Genomic DNA, 18,802 nt, shown 5'->3' on the forward strand with positions numbered 1-18,802 from the left:
GGGGGGTATAAATATTATCTCTACCTAATCCTTACTCTTTTCTCTCTCACATTTTCCTATACTGTGCGAGCCCAAAATGTACGAGCTCGCCAACTCCCTCGTCTCCTTCTCTTTCCTTTGGTAGCTGGCTGCCATCTACACCACCGGCCAGGCTATCGGCGCGGGCAGCCTGGCACAGCTGCTCATGGGACTCGCTAGCAACAGCGACCCCATGATGCTGCTGCTTGCCTGGTCCTTCCATTCTCGGCAGATGGTCTTTCTTCTCGGGTCCGACGCGGCTTGCGCGCTCATCGTTCTGGTGGTCTTTATCTCCGAATTCCTCTGGATTGGCATCGAATGGACTGGCGATATTCGCGGCATCCCGCTCGGAGTCCTCCTTGACTCCATCCTCACCCGGGAAGCCAATATCACCGCCTCTGCCATGCTGCAGCTTCCCCTGCCGTTGGACGGGGAACTGCAGTAGGTCCGGATGGAATTGGCTCGCCTCTTCGGGGTCTCGGAAGGCACGCTTCCCTGTGTCCTTCCAGGCTTGTCTAAATGCCCCGTTGCCGCGCCGACGATGAGGTGGCTGTGGGTGCTGTCTTCGAGGGGGCCATTGGGCCATTTACCCTCTCGGTATGGATCTCGACAAAGTCGAATATCCTGTCGAGATGGACCTGGACGTCTTCGAGGGCGAAGGGGTCGTCGAGATGGATCTTCCCGGTGTGGGTCATTCCCGGTGTGGGTCTCCCATCCCGTCAGAGATATCTTTTGACTCTCTGTACGGGATTGAGCGACGCCCACCCTCGGAGTCGGATGAAGGGGTTGGTCTACCTGGGGGATAGCGGCGAAGGCGGCTTAGTGATGAGGTCGCCGCCTTCGTTCGCTCTTGTTAATTCGGGGTCGAGGGTGGGGGGAGAGGGGGTGGTTGTTCGCACAGAGTGTGTCCTTGGGGCGCTGGTCGCTCCATTCCTGTAGGCTCTGGTCGCCAAAAAAAGAAACGAAAAGAAAAGAAAAGAAAGCGCAGGCGCTGGTCGTCTGCCTTTCCTGTCCTTTCACTTGATGGATTTCCTAGTATTCCTACGTAAACAGTAGTATCAAGTATTATTTGTAGACATGTAGATGATAACACTCCTGTACTTGCACTAAAACACTATAGGTTAAGCTACCTAAATCTAAACCTCAATAGACTTTTATTCTCTTATTGCAACATTACACTATTGTACGTTCAACTCACACAGGCATTCGACTTGCACCAGTGTGCTGTGTAAAATGTAATCAAGATGTGTCTCCAGATGGAAGGACAGTATACATTGTATCACAGCTCTGGTGGAAGGTCAAACATCATGAAGGTTTATACCGACTACCGATACCACGTGTATAAGAAAGCATCTAGATCTGTGATATGTTGAGTAGAAGCGGCTGCAGCGTGGTCCTTACCTAGGTGGTAGAGCACAGGGTCAAAAGGACAACCCTGTAAAAACCATCACTAGAGCCAGCTTTCCAGTGAGCATCAGTATAATCCACACTGCAGCGAGATAAACAGCAGAGTCAGACATTGGGGATTTCCCGGGTAATTCCAATTACAGAATGAAAATTCGAACAGAGTGATCTACGCTGCCCAGGGTTTGGGTTTGGATCTGCTGCGGGCTGTTGAACAACGTACTAGAGCGTGCGTGAGTCCCAATGTCGGTATCTGCGCCATGCGTCATACGTATGCTGGGCTCGGTGGATGAGGGCAAGCTCAGGCTCTGGGAGGCATGGATTATGGGGCACCCTAATATCCGTTGATTGCGGAGGTATTGCAGAGCTGGGTACGATTTCGGTGGGTGGGAGTATCCTTGGGGTGACACGTATCCGACTTGGCCGGTTCAGGATCGGGGTTACGGCTTTGGCTTGGTGGAGTCGTGTCTGGAGTGGTATAGAGCTGTTTTTGGGTCGATGGTGCATGGGCTGGTATTTCTGACTGGTGGCATGTCTGGATTGAGTGATGGCCTCAGATTGTTTGAATGGCGAGTGGAGAGAAGCACTCTGAAGAGTGGAAGAGCCGATTATACCTAGATAGCAGGTATAGTTAGATATTCACGCCAGACTAGCCTTTATCGACAACAAACTATCGAAGATGATGACAACAGAACAATGTAGAAGGAAAGGAAAAGGAAGGAGAAAGGAAAGCTCGAACGCCGCGCTTCTGACTAGCAGATACAATTTAAGTAATCCAGTCTGTCGTTAGTCGTGAGTGTATTAAGACAAATTCGAGGCCGTTGAGTCGGCCGTCATATCTAAACTCGATGTTCGGTGGTTCAAGGTGTTCAGCCGAGGAATACTTCATCGCAGATTGTAAGTATGGTCCAGCCAGGAAGGAATGAATGATGACTTACCCTCCCACCCCCATTCCCCCATAACATTAACCCAATGCAAGCGACTCCTAACCGTCCTCTCAAACTCGATATTTTCCAATGAGGAAAGCGCCGACCCACGCCTTTTAGACGTGGCCGCATTTCCCGAGCGCTGCCGACCCAGCTCACCACCGCCATTACTAGTCGCTCTAGCATGGAACCCGCGCGGACTCCCCGATTCACGAAAAGCATTCGTGCCCTTCTCCCCCTCACTGGAAAATGAAGCAGGTCGTCTACCAGAATTCAACTGCTGCTGTAGCCGCTCAGCCTTCATCGCATCCCTTCTCGACCAAACCTCCCTCAGCACATCCAAACACCGATCCACACCACCAAGCATAAGCCTCGACTGAATCGTATTCCACCGATCCAGCACCCACTTCCGATCATCCTCCTGATCGACCTCCGCGCCCGCCGCAAGGAGCGGGAACATCTGGATGATGATAGTGCGGGATGTGTAAGGGACCGTCGCAAGCAGGATCAAGACTCGTTTTGCGAGTTCTTCGGCTGGCTCGGAGGGCATTTCGGGGACTGCCTGGTGCAAATACAACAGCGTAGCCCAGCGGTACGCATGCGCTACCTGGATACTATGCTGGACCTCCGAGGTAGGATCTTCAGGCGGCTCGAACCAGAGCGGTGGCTCCCAGGTCTCGATGAGGGATTTAAGTTCCATTGCCTGCGCGACGATGGAGACGGAATTCGAGGCTGTTTTGCGGACGCGTTGGACTAGTCGGGCGACGCGGCCGATTAGCGGGAAGAGCGTTGCAGCGCACCCCATTAACGGGTCGATTTCGTGGATTGCGTCGCCGGGTAGTTGGAAGATTGCTGGGTTTAGGTCTTGGGGTCCGGATTCATCGAGGGAGGTTAGACGGGCGATTACGTCCATGTATGTCCAGGTGTTGTAGAGGAAGCGAATGCGGTCGAGTTCTTCGGCTTGGAGCCCGCCTTGTAGGCCAGCGTTTAGCAGTTGGAGCATGAGTGTTTTTGCGCCGCGCAGGTGCTGGATGCAGGTGCGTGTATTCTGGTCCCATGTATCTGCGAATGCGAGGGCCAGGCTGGTTGCTAGCGCAGTGTCGGCTCGCATGTTTTGGATCTGTTGGCGGAGACAGGTGATGCTCTGACGCATGTGTTTGACGCCTTGTACGCGGAGAGAGGGGTTCTCTTTTGCGTAGTGGAAGGCTGAGAGGGCGAAGAGGGCGTGATAGAGCGCTGGGGTGCTCTTTGCGAGTGGCCAGATGAGGGTTCGCCAGGGGTTCTCGCTGGCTCCGTCTTTGATGGATAGGATCCCGCAGGTCATTCGGTCGAAGCGCATGGCTAGCATTTCCCGGCTTTCTGGGGCAAGAGTGGGTTGCTCTGGGATGCGGGAGAAGTCGAATGGGGTGTCGTCTTCACAAGGGAAGTTCAGGTTCCAGGGTCCGGCGCCGGGGTCGGATTGGCGGATGATCTCTTCGATGTCGCCCGTCTCGTCCTCCAATAGTTGGGAGAAGCTTAGCCCAGGGCCGTCGGACCGTAGTTGCGGTCCGAAGGGGACGCCGTCGGTGGTGTCCATGTCCTGGCCAGGCAGGAGCTCATCGGTGAAAGGGACATTATGCTGAAATGGCTCGAGGAAGGAGAGGAAGTTCAGCGGATCCAAGTCCGCGGGGACTGTCACGCCTAACGGGGTAGAGTTTTCCTTGTCGGTAGAGGGTTCATCCGGGAGGAATTCGTCGAGCGAGGTGTTGTCGACAGAAAGATAGCTCTTGAAGCTGTCGGGGGAGTTTTGGAACGAGGACTCGGGGGGAGTCGTCGTGTTCTGGGTTGGCTGCCCCAATGTTGGCGGCGTAGACTGCTCAGTTGTCGGCGGTGTGGGGAAGTTCCCTGTGCCTTTGCTTGTGCCTTTACCTGCTGGTGGTTGCGCAGGTTGAGATGGTTGAGCTGTTGATGTGTCAGTGACCCGCTCATTATGCCGTTCTGTAATACTGCTAGTATCTCACCCCTCTTTGGCTTGGCCGTCGGCCTTCCCACAGCCAAGTTGGTCTCCTCAAACGGTCGCCACTTAAAGTCCTTCTTATATCCACCACAGGTGACCTTACGGCGCTGGCACTGGTGGCAGGACGGTTTGGTCTCGTCGCACTTGAGCCGCTTCGCCTTACAGGTGATGCAGCCTGGGCGAAGCAGAAGAGAGGGTCAGCGCTCTGCAGTTGACAGGTGAACCGAGCCAGTCTGTTAAAGTCTGGTATACTGCACTACCGTAGGAGATCCTAGGGTAGTGTAGTTGACGGCAGCAGCAGTGAGATCGTACCATTACGACTCTTGGTCTGTTTGGGCTTCTGGGCAGTCTGCTTCGCCTTCTGGGGCGAGGCAGGCTTCCCCGCCGGGGTGTCGGGCGAGTCTAGAATCGTGGACGCGGATGGAATTTTGATATTTTCCATACCAAGGTGTTGGATGTTGACCCGGTCGAGTCTGGATGCGGGAAGAGAGGTAGTTATGATGAGGTGGGAAGGTAGGAAGAGATAGGGATAGATAGGGAAGAAGCAGAGAACACCTTTTAGGAATTCCACCGAGTCCGAAGATAATACACCTGCGGGGGCTGCCGATCTGTGACTTGGCCGTTGGAGATTCGTTGAGGGGTAGACCAGACCAGCAGAGTATGCTAGGAGTAATACTAGCGCAATATGGCAGGAGTATAGTATTCTTACTTGACCTCGCAATTGCAATCTGAACGGTACGCTGGCCACGAATGGTTCGTCCGTGGGGTCTCGACGAGCAGCTCGTCTCGTTAAGGCCGATCGACTGCGTTGCACATCTGGGGGTCATGCGGGGAAGCATATCACTCGGCGGAATACCGCAGCCTTAGCTGTACTGCGCTAGTGTAATAGCAGCTGTCTAGGTGGGCAGTCCGCTGATACATTGGTGTACCGGGTTTGTAATTACGAGCCGACTCAATGCCGAAAGAACTCCTGCTCCCATCGAAGCTAGATCCCGGCGCCAGCCCGGCTGGTCTCACTGTTCGGTGCTCAGGGCCAATGATGCGCTGGATGAAGTAATGGTCTCGATGATCTGGTGTATTATGATAGAACGGATTCCGGGGTAGACGGTATACATGGGACTCGAGCATAGACTGCCTGCAACATGGGATCTTCCAGTCGTGTACTACCCTCTATACCACTATAGTAGATGCTCTTCTATTAGTTCAAGCACAGAATAATATCTGCCTTATTGATATCCATTATCTGTATTCTTTAATTGTGGAAACTGCCAGAAAAAGTAGAGATAACAACCAAACTAACCTCAAAATCTCACCGACCCTACTGCATCACTCATCACGATCCAGGAACCGATCACACTTCAGACTAACGGAACAGCGGCTGCCAACGCCGACCTTCTCCGAGCCGATTCGAATCCGCCTCAGTACCGTCCACCAGGCTGCGCGACATCTCTTGCATCATACCCCTTCGCAACAGAATGTTCTTCCCCGCATCCATCACTCCTCCGATCCACTTTCCTCACATCTCCACCCAATCAAGGCGATAAAGAGTGGGGTATTCGAGCTGCCACAACCGCCGTGTCCTGATAACGCACTTTTCGCACGGCTGGCTATCGTCGTCGTTCCGGAGGCAACCAGGATTGAACGAGGGGATCGGAAGAGGGCGGATGTGCAAGGGAGGTCTCGAACGTCGGCTATTTTGACGAGGTGTTTTTCTGGACGGTCCGTCTGCGGTCCGGCTGGTCATGTGCCATCATTTGTTAACATGTGTCAGTTACTCCTGTAGTAGCTTGTGGCCATCACCGCTGCCATTCTTCATCGAGGGTCTCGGCCAGCTCAGCAGAACGCCGAACCTCCATTTCGCATTTCCTTTGCTAGCCGTATACCCTAGGGATGTCTGCACTGTTCGGCAGCGGACTAAATCCCTTCAAGGCCGGCCCAAGCTGCATCGAGAGGAAGGTTTAGCAGAGTCTTCTTCTTGCCGGTCATCTTCAAAGAGTGGCGTCCCTTGAACTGATGTGGAGCCGGATCAGAGTCAGAGAGAGCACTTCATGAGTGCTGTCTCGCACCCTGCTGGAGTGCATCCTTTTGAATTCCCTCGCTCAACTCCGCGCTAAGACAGACTTGTGCCACGAACGCGAGTCGCTTCCAGATGGGAATGCATTCCCTGTTCATTTACTGTCTATGGGCCCTGAGGGGATATCGATTCCCCTTGGATAGCGACGGTGCAGGCCAAGCACAAGAGGATGGGTAGCGCCATCACGATTGGATGGAGAGCGTCGCTAACCATTTCGGGAAAAAATATCCTCGTACATCAGATCAATAGAGCAATGCGGGTATCTAGAGAAGAACAGCAGATTGATGAGTATAGTGAGCTGCTTCGGGCATTTTGCTTCATCTCGAGATTTATCTGCTGTTCAGTGTTGCCATCAGCATGCTAGTACTATCATCCCATCTCTGCTACTTCCGAGCTTATCGCCGTTTCCGCTTATGAAACTACCAGGTTGATAGAGACAACCCCTCATCGCATCCATCGCTCGCATCGTAGCCAACGGTTATCGATTCACCCCCGGCCTTCCTAAATCGGACATCGGATCCGATCGTCGACGCTGTATACTCGCTGACAAGGAAGCAGTTGCCTCAGCACGACGAAAGTCAGCCGTCTTCTGGACATCCCCTCTTTGAGAGAGGGGGCTGATGAGAGCAAAATACGAATATAAAGCAGAGCAGGCCAAATTAGAGCAGAAATTAATCATATTCTTCCGTCCTAGCTCATAGATTATCATAAAACCGACTAGAAAAATGGCCCCCACTCCGATGAAGTACTACGCCAAGGCGCAGTCTACCTTCAAGCCGCCTCTCGTCGCCAATGAGAATGCCTTTCTGGGCGATGTGAGCTCTAGGTGAGCTTCTCACATACGCGACTGGTCCGATGACAGGGCAAGTGAGCTAATACCGTTGCTTGCAGCGACAAGGACAATGCCGAAAAGCCCATTTCGGCCGGCTTCTACCGCCTCGAAAAGGGCACGCCGCTCGTCTATACCTACTCCTATGATGAAATGAAGATCATCCTGGAGGGCCAGTTTGAGATTTCTGATGAGACTGGTCAGAAAGTCACGGCTGTCCCGGGTGATGTGTTTTATTTCCCCAAGGGCACGACTATCACCTTTACCACTCCGGATTATGGGCTGGCTTTCTTCGTGAGTAACCCCACAGGACTATATTCCAGGGTATGAACCGATGCTAACCACGCTGAATAGACGGGCCAGCGAGCCGAGGGTGTGCTGTGAATGTGACTCGAATCTAAGAATACTTGATCGTCTGCAATTCCACTTTTTTCAAATCAACTGCGATCCGTGGATGCATGGGGCCGCCTATTCCTAATGCGGTAGTTTGCTTACCCTCGGGCCCCTGCATCTGCAGAATACTCTGCTGAGCCCAGACTAACGGTACAATCGTCTTTATCTGCAAGACCCATCCCTGTAGCCCCTTGTAGCCCCTCGGAAGAATAATTATTCGGAAGAATGACCCCCCTGACAGATGTCAGATCCTCAGCCCCAAGACTATTTCTTGGTTTAATGACGCCATGCCAACTAGCCAGAAACTAACGACCATATCAAGGCTTGGGAGAGCCTCGCCGGCATCTTAGTGGCCCATCATCTAGCGGAACCCTCAGCCCAGCTCGGCTCAGCTCCAGGCGAAACAACCCGTCATCATGGGTCTATTGGAGCCGATCCTGCCAGGAGATGACCTGCAGGGGCGCGTCATGCCGGGCGGGTGGATCGAGTTCAGCTCGCCTCGACCATTATTTCTTCCTGTTGACGCACTAGCGGGCTTGCACAGCCTGTTTGACGTGGGGGAGTGGCGGAGTTGCTAGGGCAACCCGGGCAGCGAGGGGGGTTCGGGATCGCGGTGGATGGGGTGGATAGAGAGAAATCAAGATCGCGATCGGGTGGAGCTGATCGGGCCTTTGCAGGGGAGCACTAAATACGGCGCTGGTCGTCGTGTGCGGGCGCGAGAGTGTCCTCAGGTGATAGTGTTCTGCTGGACCTTTGAAGTGCAGCTCGTTGCGCGTCCCACGTTCCCGCCCAGTTCCTGCCTGAACGCCAACAAGGGGCCCCCTCTCTCTTCCCTCTTCATCCTCTTCCAGTCAACAACCACCATCATCACCATGGTCGACCTCTCCGATTCAGGTGGTCTTCGCCTGCCCAACCCCCCGCCGCTGCTGCACACACGCTCTGGCAACGAATCCATCGACCGCCCCTCCACCCCCGCCGGCAATGGCTTCACCAGTCCCCCCCAGACACCTCAGGGTAGCCCCAGCAAATCGCGGGCGCCCCCCGGGGCTCTCGACCTGCCCAATGTCTTCGACAAGGCTATGAAGTTGACGCCCACTTCCCCCACCAAGTCTACCCACAACCACTTCAATCACCCCATGTTTACCGCAGATCGCGGGGGCGAGGACTTCAACGAGAGTGTCATCCACCAGCGCCCCACGAGCCCGACGCGCCGCGCAAACAAGGAGAACACGCCGCCTTCGACTCTCCCCAAGGACCTCGGGCCGAAGCCGACTGCTGCTGCGATTTCGCGCCATGAACCGTACCAGCAGCGCGACACTGATGCCTCGAAGCGCCAGGTGCAGCTGCGCGGGCTGACACCGGAGGAGATGGAGAAGTTGCAGCAGCCCAAGGTGAAGCGCTTGGTCAATGTTACCCAACTCTGTATGTGCGACCCGAGAGGAACCACCACGGGAATTGAATAGAACGTGTGCTAACTTGTGAATGATAGACTTTCTCGATCACTACTTCGACCTCCTGAGCTACGTCCACAATCGCCAGACCCGCCACTCCCAATTCAAGGCCGCCTATCCCGAACCTCCAACCACCCCCGCCGAAGAGTACGATCCCGCGCTCCTCAAATACCTCGGCCGCGAGCGGGCGCATTTGCGCAAGCGTCGCACTCGTCTGCGCCAGCACGATTTCCAGATCCTCACGCAGGTTGGCCAGGGCGGATATGGACAGGTGTACCTGGCGCAGAAGAAGGACACGCGCGAGGTCTGCGCATTGAAGGTGATGAGCAAGAAGCTGCTGTTCAAACTCGACGAAATCCGACACATTCTGACCGAACGCGATATCCTCACTGCGGCCAAGAGTGAGTGGCTTGTCAAACTTCTGTATGCTTTCCAGGACGATACCCAGATCTACCTGGCTATGGAGTATGTGCCTGGTGGCGATTTCCGCACTCTCCTCAACAACACCGGTGTTCTGCACAACCGACACGCGCGCTTCTACATCGCCGAAATGTTCAGCTGTATCGACGCCCTACATGTTCTGGGCTACATCCACCGCGACCTGAAGCCAGAGAATTTCCTGATTGACTCGACCGGCCACGTCAAACTCACCGACTTTGGTCTTGCAGCCGGCATGCTGAGCCCCGGGAAGATCGAATCGATGCGCGTCAAGCTAGAAGAAGTCGGCAACACCCCCGTCCCCTTCGGCCGACCCATGGAACAGCGCACCATGGCCGAACGCCGACAGGGCTACCGCACCCTGCGAGAACGCGAAGTCAACTACGCCAAGTCCATCGTCGGCTCGCCCGACTACATGGCGCCGGAGGTGCTAAAGGGCGAGCAGTATGATTTTACCGTCGACTACTGGAGTCTGGGCTGTATGCTTTTCGAGGCGTTGGCGGGCTACCCGCCGTTCGCGGGAGCGACAGTGGACGAGACGTGGCAGAACCTGAAGCGCTGGCAAAAGGTGCTACGGAAGCCCGTGTACGAGGATCCGAATTACTTCCTCTCGCGCCGGACGTGGGATCTGATCACCAAGCTCGTTGCGGCGAAGGAGACGCGGTTCAAGAATATCCAGGAGATTCACGCCCATGACTACTTCAGCGAGGTCGACTTTAACCGGCTGCGCGAGCAGCGGGCGCCGTTCGTGCCGGAGCTCGACTCGGAGACGGATGCGGGTTACTTTGACGATTTCAGTAATGAGGCCGATATGGCCAAGTACAAGGAGGTGCATGATAAGCAGCGAGCGCTGGAGGAGATGGCCGAGCGCGATGATAAGATGAGCAAGGGCTTGTTTGTTGGGTTTACTTTCCGGTACGTTGCATCCCGCCAGCCCTGGTAGAAAGGTCGAGATTATTAACTCTTGCATGATAGCCACCGCAAACCCGCCGTCGACAGCGGCCGCAGCTCCCCGCGCAAACCGATTGCGACGGACGGGAGCTTCGGTACGATGTTCTAGATGCCTATCTGTGATATTCTCTTCTCCATCGCTTGCCCGAGCTGGATCTCGCGCCGATGTTGCGTTGCGTTGCGTATGAGTTTAATGGCTGCGCTTTTGAGTCTACCCTACCTTAGGGCAGTGTTACGCTGTGGTTCGAGTTACATGTTTTACGTTCTGCACTTTTGGTGCAATGTCGTTTCGAGATACGCTTGTTTACTATTCTTATGGGTTTTGGTGGAGTTCAAAATGAGTATTTGTATGATACATACATAGACGTGCTTCTCATCCCCGTACATGTTCTGTAAAAAGTAGACAAAATTATAGGAGAGACAGATGCTTCAAGCCTAAGGTCGATGTGTACATCGCCCAGAACTACAGTACACTGTGCAGTACTATGCAGCGATCTAGTTAACAGGCAACTGACGAACCATCTTCAAAATCTCCGACTCCCTATCCCCAATAACAGCGCGACCATTCACCCAGTCAACAGTCTAGACAAACAGATTAGCATCGTTCCAACACATCATCAACAACAAAAAATGGGGTGGGAAGGAACATACAATAGGTCTCACAAACCTCCCTTCATCCTCCTTAAACTTCTTAATCGCATCCTCCGCATCCTTCGCCCCCTTTATCAACTCACTGACCGAGTATGTCTCCTTATTTCCCTGGCCACCAACGCCAGAGGTGGGCGAGATGTAATCCAGGATCGAGCGGAGCTGGTCCGTCGTCGGCGCCGAGGTCGTAACCTCCAGCTCGAAATCGCCGCGTTGTTGCTTTGCGTGGCTGGAGTGGTCGCTTGCCTGGTCTTCCGTTGCGGTTTCGGACGCCGTGGTTGAGGCTTGTTTTAGGATGTTTAGGGTGCGGGTTGAGCTTGCTAGCGTTGGGTTGTGGAAGAGGGTGATTGGGTCGAGAGTTTTGCTCTTATTGTAACAAGTGTTAGTTTGGTACTGTGTTGAGGAAAGGGAAAGGTGGGAGGCACATACAAAGCGGAACATTTTGGCGGTGTTGTGGGATGGATTGGGATTGAGTTAGAAGTGTAAGGGTGGATGTTGGAGGAGGTGAGGTTGGCGGTTGGAGCTTTAGAAGCGTCGGGTAGGCGTATGATGTCATGTGCCGGGATCCCGTTTCGGTTTGGTTCCGCGACCCTCTGGGCAGTCATGTGAGATTTGTTTTGGTGGGTCATTGGTATTTATGAGGGTCGAGATGGACGTGGGGTTGTCGAGTTCAAGTCAATTGTGTATTTGATATGAAAAGTATCCTCATCAGACTGAACTTTGAAGACTTACTCAAATGCAAGGTTGTTCAACAAATTGCGCAAGATGCGTCAAATCACGTGGGGCGGTTGAGCTAAATGTCCGAACTATAACTATATTTCTGCAAAATATCTAGCCACGAACATGTTCTGAGGTAACAGTGTGTGTTTTCAATAATGTAGCATGAGAGATTCCCTCCCGATTAATGATTTTTGGTGCTCGGTGTAGCTTATTATACCGAGTCATTTATTGCGTGGTGCGATGCAGTTCCAGGTTTTCAGTACATTATGATTCATATGTGATTACTTCAAATCTGCTTGTATGTGATTAGGGCTGATGATCGCTAGTGTTACAAGAGTATGTCTGCAACCTACAGGAATTTGCAATTGTTCGAGTCCTAATTCAATCCGAAATCATACTACGAAATATTCGACATTACAGTTACAGTCTAGATATAGACAGCCCGGATCTAACCTATACAAATATATGGCGCCTTCTTGTTTGTCTGGGGTTTTTGTTAGACTGTATTTGAGTGTAGCAGTGAGGTGGGACATACTGAATCCAAAGATTGAAGGAGCCTGGGTGCCGCGGGTGATGGGCTCTTCGGCGATGACCTTGCCGTCGACGTAGGGGTAGAAGCTATGCGAGTTGGCACTGGAAACGCCGATGGCGCCGTCGGAGCCGATACCGGCACTGAGGTAGTTGTCGTTGGTGTAGGCGTCGGTTAATTCCTTGACGGTCTTGGACTGTAGGCAGGCTTTCTAGATCGAAGTCAGTAATCTGATCGTACTCAGTGAATCGGAGAGTATTGGATCAGCACTCACATCATCAAACCCACACTTGAGTGCCTTGGCATATGACTTTCCGTCATTCTGGAGTGTCGAGTTGGTGGCGAGGTTCTTGCCGCCTCCAGATTCCGAGATGAAGCTGTTATGAGGGAAGGTGCCTGAGGCAGCGAGGCGACGACAAAGGCGTCCTCCGCACCAGCCGACTGTCCAAAAGACTAGGAAGCGAAAGAGTGAACAGGATTGTCATAATGAGATATTTGTCAGAATAACTTACCAGTCCTCAGATGTCGGCCCATCCTCAATGAACTCATCAGTCCATTGAACACAAGAAGCCGGCGAGCTTGTGGCATCAAGCTTGCCACCGGCAAACTGCTTCTTAGCCTTGGGAGACTCGAATCGCAGTTCACCGACGGGAGGCTCGGCAAAGGATATCGACTTGTAATAAACGACGTTTCCACTTTCACAAAATCCACCCAAAAGCGTTCCAGCGTCGATTGTGACAGACGGTGAAGAAGCTGCGGCTGCCAAAACCGGCACCAGAACCGACAGAAGAAGTTTCATGATGAACATTAAGTTTGCCACGAAAGCTCTTTACAGCAAAGGAAGAAACAATGGACCAGCCAAGCTTTGCAATTGCGAGAACAGCCATTTATAAGCTACCCCGGACACCAATGTTAATGTTATTCAGTCTTATTTTAGATCATCTTGTCCCCCAACTGATGTATACGGTGTATAAGGTATCCACTGGGGGCCAAGTTCACAGTCATTGGGGAGGGTCCAGCTCGGCTAAGTGGGGACTATATGCCGGTATGATTGGTCCGATTTTGAATCTTGTTCTCGAGAGACTGTATCATTTTGGTCAGGATTGCGAGCACCAAACACATTAATTGTTGGGAAGCTAATTTATTTAAGACTCCTTGGTGATGATTTTGCTAATCGCATGTATCTAGACGAAGCTAAGGTGCGCAATGCCCCTGTTTTATGGCCTACCGAGCGCCGTTCTGTCGTCATATGGCTTGGGAATAGGCGACGATGCGTTGAGCTAAGGCTGAAAGGTTCTAGCATGTATCATTTACAATGGTACTAGTCTTCGTATCCGGCGATTCTTTCTCTGTGGACACCGGAAAACTAGGTTGTTTGGTTGTGATATAACCCGCCGTAGCGCTGATTCAGTGCTCGCTAGATGATTCTTTTTTTAGGTCCATGCATACATAGGAACCTGATAAGATTGCATCTGGAATAACTCAACGTTAAATGCCGGCTCGAGATTAGTGCATCTATTTGAGATAGAACTGTTGTGCTTGGTGTCTAAGTAAGGATGGTCATTTTGCGGGAAAATTGCCCGCAGGCATGGAGTTGCTTCGAAAGGAAACAGAGACCAGTATATAAAAGCAGAATATTAATACATAGCCTCTCCATATTATAAAGTAATTGAGAATATAGGGGTTTCCATGTTTGTTTCGGGTCGTTGGGCTGATTGTTCTTCGATGCATCTGAACACAGTCCGAGCGCGAGTTGGAAAAAGAAATGCATCATATCGTCCTGTGTAAATATTGAATCAAAAAAACTAGAACAGCTAAGGTTAATTATACGAACCCTTTCCTGTAAGTCCTCATCTGCATCAGCCAGAACTTGGTTGCGGCCCCAGGCCTCATCCTCGGCTACCTAAAAGAGTTTAGCGGCAGGAACCGACCTTCCCGACAGGCAACCACTGTAAGCCCATCTTCGCATCACTACAACCAGTCCAGCACGAAGGATGCATCAATTTGAAAGACTGCGTCCAGTCGGTGAGTACACGTGCAGGAGATCCCAATTAGAGCCCAATTGACCCGCCCAGGACGACTGGAGAAGTACTCCACCGCCCGTCACCAAGTCGGCTTCTACCTGAACGTCGCCGTCACAGCAAACTACATCCTGCCGACAGGGTTTGGACTTCCAATCAAGGACGCTGCTCTCCGTGCTTGCGCGGCTGTCGTCGCGGAACATCCCACGTTATCTGCTATTCCGGCGGCGGATGATACGCAGGAGCCGTATTTCGTGCGATTGCCGACGGTCGATTTGGACCAGGTCGTGCAGTTTACGTCCCGCGAGCACGGATTCCCGAATAATGTTTCAGGGAAGGAGCCATCTCCCGATCAGGACTTGGAATCATTACTGCAGGAAGAGCATAATTTGCCTTTCGTTGCGCCGAATGCGTACTGGAGACTTCGTGTTCTTCTTGATGAGGGAGATAAGTCCCAATTCACCGCGGCCTTCGTCTTCCATCATGCCCTCGGAGATGGAAGTTCCGGCAAAACTTTCCATTTGTCATTCCTGCGTGCGTTGCAGACGCTTTCTACCACAGGCGTGACTCCGCATAAAGTGACAAGCCCGCAGACACCATTGCCCCCAAACATCGAGGAAATCCACCCTCTTCCCCTCTCATTCTGGTACCTCGCGAAGAAAATCTTCCAAGCGAAGATTTACTCACCACGAGACCCAGGACTGTGGACTGGATCCAAGATCCAGCCACCCACGAGCACACGACTTCGTCTCGTTCCATTCTCGAAGTTTCTCGTGGAAGGACTGCGGAAATGCTGTCGCCAGGAAACCACCACAGTCACAGCTCTCATGCAAACCGTCTTCGCACGCGCACTTTTCGCCCACCTACCAGAAGCATCCACCCGAGTAAACTGCACAGGTGCAATTTCCTGCAGACGATTCCTCCCAGATATCATCACAGACGAATCGATAGGCGTGTACGTAGCTGATATCGAAGAATCATACACCCGTTCCGGCGTATCCTCGCCCTCCTCCATCTGGCCCGAAGCGCGACGCTCACGACAAACAATCGAAGCAGCCATCGCGCGCCAGGGCGCGGATGCAGGTCCTAATCTCCTCAAGTTCGTCAACGATTACCAGCAAGAACTTTGCTTGTCGAAGATTGGTCAAGACCGCGATAAGACGTTCGAGGTATCGAATATCGGTGTTGTGTCGTCGACTGCTAAGCCCGAGGACCCGGCTATTGGGGGGATGGTGTTTTCGCAGTGTGCTAGTGTTATTGGGAATGCAATTGGAGTTTCGATCGTTACCGGTGGTGATGGATGTCTTACGCTGGCTATCACGTGGCAAGAATGTGTTGTTGAGGATGGGTTGATTGAGGAGTGTGTTGGGTTTGTGCGGGATGAGTTGAGGCGGCTGGCTGGTTGTGCTTGAGTGGATGATGTTGGTGGCTTTGCTGTAGATATCGTATCATTTGACTAGTAATTCTTGTAATAAGTTGGTATATAGCATTCAACAGCTGAGACATGAGACCGACAAATTGTGCATCGGAGGCAAATCATGGCTCAGCACCAAGGTCCCACCCTGCACTGTGAATGGTCCGATGCACGACCAGGGCGAAAGAATGAAAGCAAGATGCCGACCCTGATTAGCATGGCGTCCTCTTATTGGCCGACCAACATAGGCCCCTAGTTGATTCGTCTAGAGCAGCGTGCTTGATGGTTCAGCACCGAGATTATACACAGCGTTGTGAGTGGTTGAGGTCTAGAGAGGGCGAAAGAATGAAACCAAAACGCCGGCCCGATTAGCCGGCGATGGCCTTATTGATCGACAAATATAGCTCCTAGTTGACTCGTCAGGATCAGCGTAAATCATGGCTCAGCACTAATATCCTACGTATAATTGTGATTGGTCGCACCCTGAACACCCTGAACAGGGTGGAAGAATGAAACCAAGATGCCGGCCCCGATTAGCTCGTAAGGCTTTTATTGGTCGACGGACATAGTACTACAGTACTAGGATTCCTCTAGGGGACTTTGATTGGTCGGTATTAGAGCGATCGTGGCTCAGCTGTTACTGCCTTATGCACTGAGATGATCTGAAGCGCGAAACTTAAATCCGGGTCGGATTGGCATGGCGGTATCTTATTGGCCTTTTCCCCTGCAGACAGGTACGATGGCCATCGCCTTTGCAGTTGGAACTGCAGTATCAAATCCCCTGTTTTTAAACCAAATGTGTCGGATCATTTAGCTGCGGTCCTCTGTCCCATATGGGGCATAGAGGGAGGAGGATGGGGATGGAGGTAATAGCGAGGTCAGATACAATACTCGGTCATATAAAAATCGCAATCTATAAGACGCCAGAGGAACTTTGGGCATAAGGAGATGGTGATGGCTGAGGCTCTGCGAATATGGAAATTGTAGATATTGCTAGTACAACGGGATTTGGGTCACCTCATTGACACGAATAACGGAGTCCGTGCTCATGCCACAAAATAGGTGCAAGGCAGAGATGAATCCAAATTGAAAGAAACATGAATTTAATGAGAGATTTATTGATTTATTGATACTATGATCAAGCTTTGTTGTTTCAATATCATGATTTTACAAGTGCTACTCAAGATTACTGGGGAGAAGCTGCACAAGAACCAGAGAATGACGATAACTGCAAATAGATCAAGTCATGGGCATATTGGTTGCACCGTAGAGATTGCTAATAATTTTCAGCCGAAATCCCTTCTGTCTTCGACAAGTCCCTTTTCCTTTTTTGGTAAAAACTAAACGAGCCGCTCTCCAACCAAATTGTTAGGATCAACCCCAAACTACTTCCACTGTATAAGTGGATACAAACGCGATGATCGCCTTCCACACCAACCAAGCCAGAGCTTTTTTGTTAGTTTTGATTAAAAAATGTGAAACTCCCACTCCAGTACCTTACATACAGAAATACCAGGCGAGCACAAGAATATAGGAAATGCCCCAGTTAAGAAGATCGGTCTTGCCAGCATCATTCTTATTGTCGTGCGTCTGCTTGTAGCCATCGGGGGTCGATTCGTTGGCATGGAGTTTCTCGCCCTCGCCCTTGAAGGTCACGATCTCGAACTTGGTGTTGTTCCTGCAATCGGCACCCATGACTTTGGTGTCTTTGGCGAATTCCACATCGGCACACTATAAGTACATAGGCAGTTAGCAAGACATTTCCAATCTTTAGGTGGGGAGACATACCGCGTAAAGGCCGCCGTCAGGGTCACCGTTCGTCTGCACCATGATAGTGGCATTGACCGATTCCTTGTCGATGCCCATCTTGCGAGGGTCGAATTCAACGTCCGGAAGACAGAATTGGCCCTGGCCCTTCACGCCGAACGTGGAGATGATCGGGAACGCATCCTCGGGGTAGTCCAGCGAGATGAGGACTTCCATCGCAGAAGAAGAATGACCGAGGCGGACGGAGACGGGGAAATTGCCATACGGCAGCTTGGTGCGGTTGGTGGACTCAGAGAGACCGCCGCAGGGGAAGGTGTTCATCTTGTCCACATTGTCACCTCGGCTGATCGGGTAGAGAAGGTGGAAATGGCCCATGACGAAAATGGCCATGACCAGAAGCAGAAGGATGGAGTTACCCTTCATTTTGAAGGAAGTTTCGTTAGAAGCAGGAAAATAGTGGGGTTGAGTGCGGTAGTGAGGATTGGAGAAGATATGGAGGGGGAAAGTGAGATGAGTGACCCTTAACCGCCTGCCAGCCCAGGCTCCAGACGCGCCTTCCTTTTCGGGTAGACTCAAGAGTGCCAAACTACGGTAGCGGCGTAATTTTCAGCACTAGCAAGACGAGAAGCTGTGATTCTACAATTTCCTATCAGTAGTACCTGAGAAAGTTCCTTCATTTCTGCCCAAATGTTCACTTTTATACCTATTTGTCCTTTCCCTTATCCCATATCCCAGCACAAGACTCACAGGCACCATCAGATGCTGATCAATTAAAACTCTAAAAAGCTAACTAGTTAACGAAGGCATTATCACCCACTCCTAGTTCAAGCCTGGCCATTAGCTTTGCGATAGCACCTGGTAGCCGGATCATACTCGGGACTCACCTCCTCCTGCATATCCTCCACGGCCATAACAACTTGTCGTCAAGTCTGTAGTTCAATATTGCTATTACCCATGTGGTAGAACACGGAGCACACGCAAAATACGACTGCAACGAGAGTTACAAAATGTGACTGCTCTGGTGTTCCGGGCTGGCGACCAATGTACATTCGGCATTACCATGACCAGATCCTGGTCTGGATAGGCCCAGTCTTCGAAGTGGGATAGCGAATTCTCAGGGACTGGGCCGTTACTCGAGTAGAACATCGGTGGAATGTCGATCGCGACAAAAGGAGCAAGAGGGCCTCACGGAAAATTATCTGTGGTGTCTGATTCGGTATTCG

General features: G+C 52.0%; 9 protein-coding genes across 9 annotated transcripts; 5 read left to right on the top strand and 4 right to left on the bottom strand.

Moving 5' to 3' along the window:
* Positions 1–76: 76 nt before the first annotated feature.
* On the top strand, positions 77–463 carry N7532_002703 (uncharacterized protein; the record flags this gene model as incomplete). Its single annotated transcript, XM_056615197.1, has 2 exons — positions 77–120; positions 169–463. 2 exons carry the CDS (start codon positions 77–79, stop codon positions 461–463), a joined length of 339 nt encoding a protein of 112 aa, XP_056478169.1.
* Positions 464–537: 74 nt separating this feature from the next.
* N7532_002704 (uncharacterized protein) lies at positions 538–957 on the top strand (the record flags this gene model as incomplete). Its single annotated transcript, XM_056615198.1, has 1 exon — positions 538–957. One exon carries the CDS (start codon positions 538–540, stop codon positions 955–957), a length of 420 nt encoding a protein of 139 aa, XP_056478170.1.
* Positions 958–2,307: 1,350 nt separating this feature from the next.
* Positions 2,308–4,786, bottom strand: N7532_002705 (Zn(II)2Cys6 transcription factor; the record flags this gene model as incomplete). The annotated part of the gene is made up of 3 exons (XM_056615199.1): positions 2,308–4,289; positions 4,349–4,519; positions 4,657–4,786. The coding sequence occupies 3 exons, from the start codon at positions 4,784–4,786 to the stop codon at positions 2,308–2,310; spliced, it is 2,283 nt and encodes a 760-aa protein (XP_056478171.1).
* A 2,357-nt stretch (positions 4,787–7,143) lies between these two features.
* N7532_002706 (cupin domain-containing protein) lies at positions 7,144–7,631 on the top strand (the record flags this gene model as incomplete). The annotated part of the gene is made up of 3 exons (XM_056615200.1): positions 7,144–7,244; positions 7,310–7,541; positions 7,602–7,631. 3 exons carry the CDS (start codon positions 7,144–7,146, stop codon positions 7,629–7,631), a joined length of 363 nt encoding a protein of 120 aa, XP_056478172.1.
* An 881-nt stretch (positions 7,632–8,512) lies between these two features.
* On the top strand, positions 8,513–10,589 carry N7532_002707 (putative serine/threonine protein kinase; the record flags this gene model as incomplete). Its single annotated transcript, XM_056615201.1, has 3 exons — positions 8,513–9,062; positions 9,130–10,444; positions 10,505–10,589. The coding sequence occupies 3 exons, from the start codon at positions 8,513–8,515 to the stop codon at positions 10,587–10,589; spliced, it is 1,950 nt and encodes a 649-aa protein (XP_056478173.1).
* Positions 10,590–10,975: 386 nt separating this feature from the next.
* Positions 10,976–11,569, bottom strand: N7532_002708 (uncharacterized protein; the record flags this gene model as incomplete). The annotated part of the gene is made up of 3 exons (XM_056615202.1): positions 10,976–11,062; positions 11,132–11,494; positions 11,558–11,569. The coding sequence occupies 3 exons, from the start codon at positions 11,567–11,569 to the stop codon at positions 10,976–10,978; spliced, it is 462 nt and encodes a 153-aa protein (XP_056478174.1).
* A 565-nt stretch (positions 11,570–12,134) lies between these two features.
* N7532_002709 (uncharacterized protein) lies at positions 12,135–13,176 on the bottom strand (the record flags this gene model as incomplete). Its single annotated transcript, XM_056615203.1, has 4 exons — positions 12,135–12,160; positions 12,384–12,588; positions 12,652–12,754; positions 12,890–13,176. 4 exons carry the CDS (start codon positions 13,174–13,176, stop codon positions 12,135–12,137), a joined length of 621 nt encoding a protein of 206 aa, XP_056478175.1.
* A 1,195-nt stretch (positions 13,177–14,371) lies between these two features.
* Positions 14,372–15,810, top strand: N7532_002710 (uncharacterized protein; the record flags this gene model as incomplete). The annotated part of the gene is made up of 2 exons (XM_056615204.1): positions 14,372–14,402; positions 14,453–15,810. The coding sequence occupies 2 exons, from the start codon at positions 14,372–14,374 to the stop codon at positions 15,808–15,810; spliced, it is 1,389 nt and encodes a 462-aa protein (XP_056478176.1).
* Positions 15,811–17,309: 1,499 nt separating this feature from the next.
* Positions 17,310–18,002, bottom strand: N7532_002711 (putative GPI anchored protein; the record flags this gene model as incomplete). The annotated part of the gene is made up of 2 exons (XM_056615205.1): positions 17,310–17,543; positions 17,601–18,002. The coding sequence occupies 2 exons, from the start codon at positions 18,000–18,002 to the stop codon at positions 17,310–17,312; spliced, it is 636 nt and encodes a 211-aa protein (XP_056478177.1).
* Between the last annotated feature and the right edge of the window lie 800 nt (positions 18,003–18,802).

Source organism: Penicillium argentinense (genome assembly GCF_028826775.1).
Source record: "Penicillium argentinense strain IBT 30761 chromosome Unknown utg000003l_segment0_segment0, whole genome shotgun sequence".
Lineage (NCBI taxonomy): Eukaryota > Fungi > Ascomycota > Eurotiomycetes > Eurotiales > Aspergillaceae > Penicillium > Penicillium argentinense.